This window comes from Triticum aestivum, chromosome 5B, assembly GCF_018294505.1.
Source record: "Triticum aestivum cultivar Chinese Spring chromosome 5B, IWGSC CS RefSeq v2.1, whole genome shotgun sequence".
NCBI classification, from domain to species: Eukaryota; Viridiplantae; Streptophyta; class Magnoliopsida; order Poales; family Poaceae; genus Triticum; species Triticum aestivum.
Genome location: NC_057807.1, coordinates 514,104,392 through 514,114,883, shown reverse-complemented (window position 1 = coordinate 514,114,883; position 10,492 = coordinate 514,104,392). Strand labels below are relative to the sequence as shown.

General features: G+C 42.7%; 1 protein-coding gene across 2 annotated transcripts; it reads right to left on the bottom strand.

Moving 5' to 3' along the window:
• Window positions 1-4,382: 4,382 nt before the first annotated feature.
• On the bottom strand, window positions 4,383-6,000 carry LOC123112859 (F-box protein At1g53790). 2 transcript variants are annotated; one of them, XM_044533959.1, is made up of 2 exons: window positions 5,846-6,000; window positions 4,383-5,745 (listed from the first exon to the last, which is right to left on the bottom strand). In XM_044533959.1, the coding sequence occupies exon 2, from the start codon at window positions 5,734-5,736 to the stop codon at window positions 4,534-4,536; it is 1,203 nt and encodes a 400-aa protein (XP_044389894.1). In that variant the 5' UTR covers window positions 5,737-5,745; window positions 5,846-6,000; the 3' UTR covers window positions 4,383-4,533. The 2 variants fall into 2 exon arrangements, with proteins under 2 accessions (XP_044389894.1, XP_044389895.1); XM_044533960.1 differs by having other exon boundaries at window positions 4,383-5,742; window positions 5,846-5,985.
• Window positions 6,001-10,492: the final 4,492 nt, after the last annotated feature.

Below are 10,492 nucleotides of genomic sequence, written 5' to 3'. Positions count from 1 at the left end.
TATGAAGACATTAGATGACTTCCGAGGTAAGCACTGATGTTGTTGTCACAAGATCAAATACGTGCAATTTGGATCGGCCTCAAGCCTATACATACCAGGTCAACAACCTTTGCTTGACTGTGGAATGGAGACATGATTGGGAGGTTCAAGTAACTAATGAACTGCGGGTAAGCCGTCGATTATCCTACATGTTAATCGTCATTCACCTGCACCTTTTATAGATACCTTTTGACCTTGTACCAAGAAGTATACATTTGATTGGCACCAATTGACTACAACCTACATCACCCCAATAAGATGCAAGGATTTCCAGCTTCCATTCACCAGGAGGCCAACCATTCTTGCCCAGATAGATTGTAAATTTGAAGATGCAAGAACAGAGCAAGTTTTTTAGAAATTGATTGATGATTTTAGGTACTACCAAAAGCTAGATTGGAGTCAATTATCTTATTCGTTAAACGAAAAGAGTTATAGCAGGCATTAATTCCATCGGATGATACAAACGCATATGGTCCTTGCCTTGCCCGCAGAACATCAGATTGTTCGTCTGGCGTCTGAATCATAGTTCCCTACCTCTTTGTATCAACCTGATGAACCGTGGGGTTAAACTAGACAACACCAAAGTGCTTCTTTTGTGGTCGGGTGGATGAGGATGGGGCCAATTTATTTGCCCCCATCCTCTGAGAAGCTCACGGGCAAGGCGATAGTAGCTCCAGTGGTCGGGTTATTATTGATGATTGTTTCTTCATGAAGTTATATTTTAACCATGTCTTGTTTGAGCATCGTAATAGAGATTGTAATCAGGCTGCTCATGAACAAGCTAAATTAGCTAAGTACTCTACTCCTAGTGTCTGGATGGATTCGCCACCAGATGAGCTTATCTCCTTCCTTGTAAGTGATACAATCGTTTTGATGGAATAAAGGAAGAGAGAAATTATCAACAAAAAAAAACTAGTCCAGCATTGAGAAAGTAAACAACCACATTATTAAAAAAGAAAAGAATACATGTCAATACTGTAATTCCCCTTCTGTAATAGCCATTATGAAACAAGCAAAGCTGATGAATCATTGTTGTTGTTTCAATCTTGTTCTTCTTACCTGCACGGAACCTATATTGGTTCACAATTTTCTTTATCTTTTTGTATTTTTGTCTAATCTTGCTATATTCCAAGTTTCTCCAGTACATAGTACATAATATATATGTTCTGATTTCACACCCCCACCCCCCACCCCACCCCCAAAAAAGAAGAGAACATGTTCTAGAAGGCATCCACGGAAGTGCAGATCTAAAAATGAAGGACCCTAATATCTAGTGTTCGATCATCACGGAGCTACCCACATCAAACGAATCGTTCGCCGGGGAGCAGCTCCCCGCGACAGTTTTCGCTCGTTCGCCGGCAGGCAAGCCCAGCGCGACCCCCCAGACCCAAAAGGCTTAGTTAAAGTGTTTTTAATTGCCACATTATAAGTTTAAATCAAACAAAAAAGTTTGAGTGATCTAGATTTTTTTGCCATGCTAAACTAAAAAATTGACATCCACTAAAAAAATGTCATCCTCTAGCTTAAAATACCATAAAAGGACAAAAACATAAAATAAAAATTACCATGCTAATACTTTGAAACTAGCATTCTCGGGTAAAAATGCCATGAACAAAAAAAGGCACAAAATTATAAAAATAAAAATTACCATGCTAATACTTTGAAAGTGCCATCCTTCGGATAAGAATGCCATGAGATAAACACAAAAATATAACTTCAGAAAATTTCACACTTTGAAAGAAAATTGTCGTGCTACTTTATAAAACTACAAATCTTATACTTAATATTTTATGTGAATACGACCCACAAATAAAATTTTCATGCCATTAAAAATAAAAAATACAATCCTTTAAAACATTAAAAAAATCCATCCTATTTATAATAAAAAAAATGCCATCATATTATTGATAAAAGTTCCATCCTATTGTTAATAAAAATTTCATGCACTTAGTAATGAAACTGCCATGCACTAAAAATAAAAATGCCATCTCTCAATAATAAAAATGCCATCCTATTATTGATAAAAATGTCATTATATTGTCCATAAAAATGTCATGCGCTTAGTAATAAAACTGCCATGACATTAAAATAAAAAATGCCATCTCTCAGAAAAATTGCCATCCTCCTAAGAAATGCTATATAAAATAAAACTGCCATAAAATGAAAAAAAAATCTGTTTTTTCAGGGTTGTAAAATATATGTGGTATTTTAAACACAAAAGATTCATAAAAGGCCATCTCAGCCCAGTGGCGCTGGGCACCCGTGCACGCCCAGGAGGTCACGGGTGTGAACCCCTCGCCTCACGAATTTTTGAAAAATAAAAGGTACGCGTTCATCAGAAGCAGCTGAACGGCGAACCACTCTAGCGATCTTACGTAGTGTCGGCTGTGCGCCGAGATTCATGCGACGACAGGAAGAAATGAAAGAGTCACAACACCAAAAACCATAAAATCCAAGTATTCCACTACTACCTCCGTCCTGGTTCTAGTCCACCTCGTGTTTAGGGTCATATTTGACCATGATTTTAACTACTAAAATATAAATTACTTACTATTTTTAATATCAAATGTATACCAATTTATATTCGGCCCCTACACCAATAAAATATGAAGAACTAGTCCAGACATCAAGGATGTATGCAGTCACATTATTATTAGAAAAGAAAGGAACGAAATCATATATTGTAGTTCCCCTTCTGTAATAGCCAATTGTGAAATATGAAATAAGAAAAGTTGTTTCATTACTATTTTTGTTTCATTCTTTCCCTTTTTCCTGATGGAAATCTTCGCAATTTCTCTCTTTTTTTTGGGGTTTAATCTTGTTATATTTTCCATGAGAAAATGCCACCAAAAGTATTAGTTCATTGCAAGGAACCTTCTGAGGGTCTTGGATCGACATGTTAATATTCCAAGGGTAACCTGTTAATATTTTTATTTGTATACATCCACACTATAGAGTGATGGAATATAATGAATAACAAGACATTATAATGACACAAGTTATTGATGTTTTTGTCACTTGATCAGATGCGCGAGCGTTCTGCAATTTGGATCAGCCTTAGGCCTATGCATACCAGGTCAATAACTTGTGTTTGACTGGGTAATGGAAGACAAAGAAATGGTGTAGCATGACCGGGAAGTTGAAGTAACTAGTGAGCTTCAGGAAAACCATCGACTAACGTACCTGTGCATCGTCATTCACCTTTTCTAGATACCCTTTGACCTTGTACCAAACACTATACATTTGATTGGCATCAATTGACTACAACCTACACATCACATCCAATAAGATGCAAAGATTTCCAGCCTCCATTCACCAGGAGGCCAACCATTGTCGGACAGAGTTATATTTGAAAGATTGTGCGTTTCCAGATGCAAGATAAAACATGTTTTCTAGAAGTTGATTGATGACTTTAGGTACTAAAAGCTTGATTAGTCAGACTATTTTATTCGTTCATGGAAAGTTAGGCATGAATTCCATTGGATGTTAAAAGATAAATTCTCTTTCAAGAAGTGCATTGCACGCACACAGTTACTAGTATACCAAACGTAACTAAGTCGTTCTTTGAATTTTTTCTGAGTTTCTTCAGTACTAAATATATGTTAAGTTTCATCCTAATTCACACACACACACAAAATCATCCCGAATAAAAAGAGACATGTTTTAAAAGGCACTCACATATGTGCAGATCTAAAAATGGAAGACCAAAACACTAGAAAGACCAATCACAAGACCAAAATAAGTAAAATCCAAGTATTCAACTAGCCCACAGCACAAAATCCAAGTATCCGTACATTAAGCCTTGATCTTCAGAGTTGGGTCTATAATTCTATATTTGTCACAGAAGAGCTCCCTACCATCCTTTCCATTTTACCTGGAAGCGGTAAAGTTGAGAGCCTGTCAATTTTACCACAGCCAGTGAAATTGTTTTCGAATGTTCACTCGATATGAGCCGCTCACAGAGCAGTGGCCTGGGTTCCTTAGCTACGAGATTTTTCTCCCTTCAAAACTGGAGCAGAAGGTGAACTACAAGCACAAAATTCAGCAAAAGAAAGCAGCCTCAAGTTAAACAGAAGATGTGACTCAGTGATACTGATGTACACCAGGTAGCATTGAACATTCAAGGACGACATAAATTTGAGACAAGTATCAAAAGAGTAAAGACCAGTTCATGAAACATGTTACTGTGCATGACATTACCTAGCAAATCATTATATGTTCCAAGAAAGGAACAAATTATGCATTCCTGCAGCTAGGAGCAGCATAATATATTTTGAAACACCACATTCAGAAGTTTGTTTGGTAACACATTGACCAAACTCCAGACAATGCCATACAAAATGGAACGAACAAAAACTACAAATCTTCTCATGCAAAATGTATCAGAGATGAACATAATATACTTTGAAGGCACACTTATGTTTTCATCAACGCACGCATCAGAACATTGTCTCATTAACTGTTCACATTTAGAACATAAGGTGAACAGCTACTCTATAAACTCAGCAGGCTTCCTGTGTAAATGCCAATGGATTGGGAACCTCTCAGTTTTAGTGCATAACCATAAGTGTCGTTTCTTAGATCATAACTTAGCAGAAATCCGTCTCCTTGCTCTCCAGCACTGAATAAACCTTGTAAACCATTCGACCCACTGAAGAAAATTGTCCCATCATCTAACATCAGAAAAGGATACCTATTAAGCTCAGCAACATGTGAAGGCAAGCTGTATTTCTTAACCCAGATACCTTTCTCAGAATCTGTCAAAAACCACAAGTCCATAGATTCGTAATGAATATTCTGAACCATAACTAAGCAGCCGTCCAACTCAGCCAATGATAACTGGAGGTCAAGTTCTGCGTAACCGTAATCATCGTTCTCTTGCACAAACCTCTGTACCTGTTCTGGACCAGGTAGAACACCCCACTCCTCTGTCTCAAGGTTGAAGGAAGCTATGCTACCAGGCTCAGTGATTAAAACCCCAGTATTACAGTATGTGGGGTAAAAATCCATCAAGAAGTAGATCACCCCATCAAGTCTCATCTGGCGACGGGCACAGATATGGGGTGGAGGGTCCTGCTTTCTCCTCCAGCATCCATGGTTGGTGTCATCAAAGGTGATAACCTCACTTACCTGCCGGTCATCAACTCTAGAGACACGGAGCGCCTTGTACTCTCTGGTAGAGGAGACATGCCCAAAAGCACAGGACTCAAAATGGCAGAACCTTTTCCCTTCTAGCTCATGCTCCAATTCCTCTGAGAAGCCCAACGGCAAGGCGGTAGTAGCTCCAGTGGCGGGGTTCAGCACCCAGAAGGCCCGAGAGCAGACGACCCAGCTCAAACAGATGAGGTCTAGCCGCGTGCGCACAACACGGATGCGATCGAACATCAGATCAGATTTGTACTTGGTGTTCGGAATCCGCTTCACCACGTTGCCCCACAGATCCAAAATCTCAACACCGTTGTGATTACCGTCGTCGCCGTAGGCCACGGCGAGGAGCGGAGGCGCCTTGCGGTGGCGGGACTTGTGCGCCGCGACGAAGAGCGGGTTGGAGGTGAGGGCGCGCCAGGCCGGGCAGACGGCGCGGAGGCGGCAGAGCTCCTTGGCCGGGATGCGGAGGAGGACCTCGTACAGCGCGTCCGCGGGCAGGTCGCCGGAGAAGAAGGCGGCAGGAAGCGGGCGCAGCTCCGAAGACGACATCGCCGTCTGCTGTGGTAAGTAGATGCCGTCGGTGAGCAAGGGAGGGCGCCAAATCTACTGCAGATTCAGATGGGGATGTGTGCCGACTGCCGAGGAGGAGTGGCCTTACCAAGAGCGCTGGCGGTGAGCAGCCGGGCGGCCGAGCGGAGGGGAAAGCGGCCGTCTCCGTCAGTGGCCGCCGCAGGGGTCGAGGGTTTGGGGAATTGTGGACTAGAGCACGGACTCACACTGACCCAATACCTACAGCGCCGCGGTATTGGGGAATTGGCCAGGCCCAGCACTGTTTGTACAGGCCCATACACTCATCCCTACGGATATACACTACCCTATGAGCACTGTTTATTCGTTTCGATGCTGATGCAATGCTGAAAGGGAAGTGTTTACAGCCGGCGCACCGGCCGAGTCTTCCGCCGGTCGCGCGCGGGCCACGCGATCCAGCTGGATCGAACGACCAGGGAGACGCGATTTGAAATTTTTTTAGGCCCACCACCCCTCCTATCTTATCTCCTCCGAAAACAAACGTGGTCCACTCATTTGCTACAGCGCATCGCCTCCTACCTCCAGAAGCGCTCCTGCAAGTGGCTCCACCACGTGATTTTTTTTCAATCTCCTGACCACGATGCACAAACTCTCCCGCAACGGAGGTGCTTGGACCATGCCGGAGGCTCCGCGACGGAGATGCTGGGACCGTGCCAGGGGCGCCGTGCCAAGCCGTGCCGACGAGTCTCCATGGATGACCATTGGTGAAGGTAGCGATGCCAGCGAGCGGATACCGATGCTGGAACTAGCATTTTGTTTTGCTTCAACCGGCCAAATCCAGAGCTGGAACCACTATTATTTTTTGCTGCAACTAATAAGCGAGTTGGGAACACAGCTGATTTTTTGCTACAACTAGCTCATTTTTTTGCTACAACCGGTGGCGCTATTTGCTCCAAGTGCTGCTAAAAAGAAAATAGCTATAACTTTTGATAGAAAAGCTTCAACGGTTGTTGGAAAAAGCTCCAACCATTGAGAGAGAAAGCTAACTAGACACTATGAAAATAAGAAAGCTTCAACCAGCGACGGCTGGAGGTGGAAGAAGATGATAAAATGCTGCAGTTTTGCTACATGCTTCAACCGGCATAGATTTTTGCTACAACTGGCATAGCATTTTGCTACAACTAGCGTCACATTTTGCTACAACACACAGCCGGCGTCGCGGTTTTGCTACAACTAGCATCGTTGTTTGCTACAACCGGCATAATGTTTTGCTACATCCATCACGGCCGAGCTGCGACCCAGCACGGCTTTCCGTGAATTCTGGCGTCGAGATCCAGCACGGAAGGCAGGGGCGGATGCTGCAACCGGTCGCCGGCGAGCTGCTACGGGCTCGCGGCGAGCTGCAACCTCGACCGGCCGTAACGGAACTCGAGCCCAAATCCATGGCGGCAAGGAGGTCATGACGTATGTAAGACATGATTGAAGCAATCCCAAGGCGGCTTGATAGGTGGGGGAGCCCCTCGTCGACGTGATTCGGCCGTGGGGAACGAATAACAGGCGGATCTAGCCGCCGCCGCCGCGGATCGGGGACGGGCAGTCGCGGGGGGATCCAGCTCCCTTGTTTTCCTTGCTGCGGCTGTTCGTACACGGTCGCAACAAAACTGCTCTTTTTTGCTGCAACGGTTTGCTTCAGTCCGTATATGCGCGCAGATCTAACGGTCCATGCAAAACGCATCGGACGGCTGGGCCTAGACCGGCCGAACCGTTTGGGCCGGCGCACCGGCGCCTAGCGTCTCCCATGCTGAAAATACCGGTCTGTACACGCAATACCGAGGATTTCTCGGCATGGTTTCCAGAGAAGAAAGGATGCTTCATAGTGAGTTCGGCGTACAAATTTTTGGTCAAAACAAAGATACAGAAAGAGGAATGGCTTGAAGGAAGAAGCGGTACATCGAATGCAATAGATGGGAAGGCTTGGACTGAACTTTGGAAAATCCAAGTGCCCTCCAAAATAAAGATTTTCCTGTGGAGGCTCGGTCATCACTCTTTGCCGACCACGGATGTTTTACACCACCGAAACATGGCAGTTCAGAACGTGTGTCCACTGTGTGGGTGCGAGGATTCATGGAGGCATGCACTTTTATCATGTGCGATGTCTAGGTGCGTTTGGGCACTGTTGGATGGTGATCTTGTGGCGAAGATGACTACAGCTGCAGATTCTAGCGCCAAGAACTGGTTGTTTGAGCTCTCTACTCTGCTGGATCACACGAGCTTCACTAAGATGGTGGTGACGCTATGGGCAATGTGGTACGCAAGGCGTAAAGCAATATATGAGGGGCTTTTTAAAAACCCATACCAAACCATATCATTTGTAAACAATTTTATTTCAAAGCTTAAACAGCTTCCTATCACTACAAGGGAAGAAGCGGTGCCAAGGGAACGCAAGCTAGTCCACAGAGGTGGTTGACTCCACCTAATGAGGCTTCCAAGTTAAATGTAGATGGAGCCGTTGCCAGGAACTGGTGGGGAGAGGTGAGGTGGCAGCCCTATGCCGTGATAGCAGTGGAAATTATCTAGGAGCTTTGGCAGTTGTCTACCAGGGCATCACTGATCCAACGATCCTCGAGACATATGCGTGCAGAGAAGCTCTCGCGTTGGCAGAAGACCTGGCAATCCAGAATTTGATCGTGGCCTCGGACTTCCAAGGAGTCGTTAATGACATTAACATGGGGACGAGAGGGCCTCATGCTGCTATCATCCATGAAATAGTAGCTCGTAGAAATAGTTTTCCTTCTTGCAGTTTTGTTTTTGAGCGTAGAAATTTTAACTTTAAGGCTCACAATCTCGCAAAATATATATGTAATCTAGGTATAGGTAGACATGTCTGGTTGGGTCTCCCTTATGACCCAATTCGTGTACCTATGGATATCACTCTGAATCAATAAAGCTTGCGAGATTTCTCAAAAAAATGAGCACCTCTGAAAGACTGAGCCGGCATATCATCTTGAAATTTACGAAGTCGCCGTAGACACCTCATCGTCGACGGGAACATCAGTCCCGAAATAAATTCAGGAATAAATGCGAGCACCAGGATTTAAAACCTGGTGGGCTGACGAGAGGCTTTTCTAGCAGTGTTTGTTGTATATAAAGCACGTACTGTATATCGGGTAAGTATTTCATTCTTAGTCATGTATTTTAATAAGGGTCAACATACTTTAAAAATTGTTCATGTAGTTTGGTTCATATTTAAAAAATATATTCATGTAAATCAAAGATTGTTTGTGTAGCTTTTTTTAAAATACACATTGAACATGTCGAAAATACAGGAAAAAACTTGTAAATAACCGACAAACATTATTAATTACCCTATGATTTTTAATTACACAGTTAATATATTTAAAATATACTATGAGTATTTTTTAACACAAGATAAACATTAAGTACATGACAACCATTTAAATAATGAAGGGATTTTTTTAAATAACCTATGAACTTTTTGGGTCTACACATTGAATATATTTTTAAATAGACAATTTTTTTAATACATGATGACCATTTAAAAATACATGATAAGTATTTTTAATACATGATGAAATTTTGAATATATAAGATGTATTGTTTAAATACATGATGCATATTTTTTTTGTATTGACCTAATAAGAATCAGAAGGAAATAAAAATACAAGAATAAAATATTAAAAAGGAAAGTGAAATTCGAAAGAAAAAAAGAGAAACATAAAGAAAAGAAACAGGAAGAAAAACACTAAAAGTGTGCGAAGCATGGTTTCCATGTAAAGCCGCATGGAAAACATGCGTGTTAAAAAAGAACATGGGAGCGAACCAATATGTGGTTGGATAGTTAGACGGATTGTGGTATTCATAGCCCACCAGTGTTCAAATCCTGGTGCTCACATTTATTTCTGGATTTATTTCAGGATTTCCGGCGATGTGGATTCAGTGGGAGGAGACGTTCTCGTCGACGACGGGGTGCCTATTTTGACTTCGTAAATTTCAAGATGATATGCCGGCTCAGTCTGTCGAAGGTGCTCATAGAAGTAGGGAGTGCATGTGTGCGTTCATAGGGGTGACTGTATGCGCGTATATATGAGCGCTTGCATTTGTACTGTGTTAAAAAAACATGGGAAAAATCACCCCTACCCTCTCTTACGGGGCTGGCACACATCGTGGCATTTGTAAGCAATAAGTCGCGTGTGTGTCTATATATATATCTCCCTCCTCCTGCTCTTCCCATAGACAGGTTCCGAGCGAGGTCGACCTGGTGCAGTGGATTTTGGCCTCCCTCCTATCTTTGTCCTCCTTCAACGATGTAAAGGAGCATGTCCGTGTGTATGCTAGGTCTACTCTTTCTTTACTTCTCCCTGGCCAATAAAGAAGTGTTGGGATCCATATTCATTCCTTCTCTGTGTCTTTATCCTCCGTGTTGAGGGCTACAAGGTGGAAGGACGAATTTAGAGTGATGGTAGCTTGTATGCCAGCGCTTCCAAGCGAGATTCATGGCATTATGCGGCCTCAGTTGCCGACGCCCCCATCTCTTCTTCCTCTATTCTTTGCTACTTATCAAGATGATGTCGCAATATTGTTGCTTTCATCTTTTTTTTCTTTTAATATTAGGTCATTGTTTCTCTATTTTTTTGTTATTTTTTGTCTATTCTTGCTATGTTTTTCTTGACAACTGCCACAAAAATATTAGTGCATTGCAAAAGCTTGGTTTTGGATCGACATGTTAAGATTCTGGGGTTAAGATGTTAATATTTTT

What these genes read in the sequence shown, in the direction of transcription:
- LOC123112859 (XM_044533959.1), bottom strand. Translation starts at nt 5,736, where the DNA reads ATGTCGTCTTCGGAGCTGCGCCCGCTTCCTGCCGCCTTCTTCTCCGGC.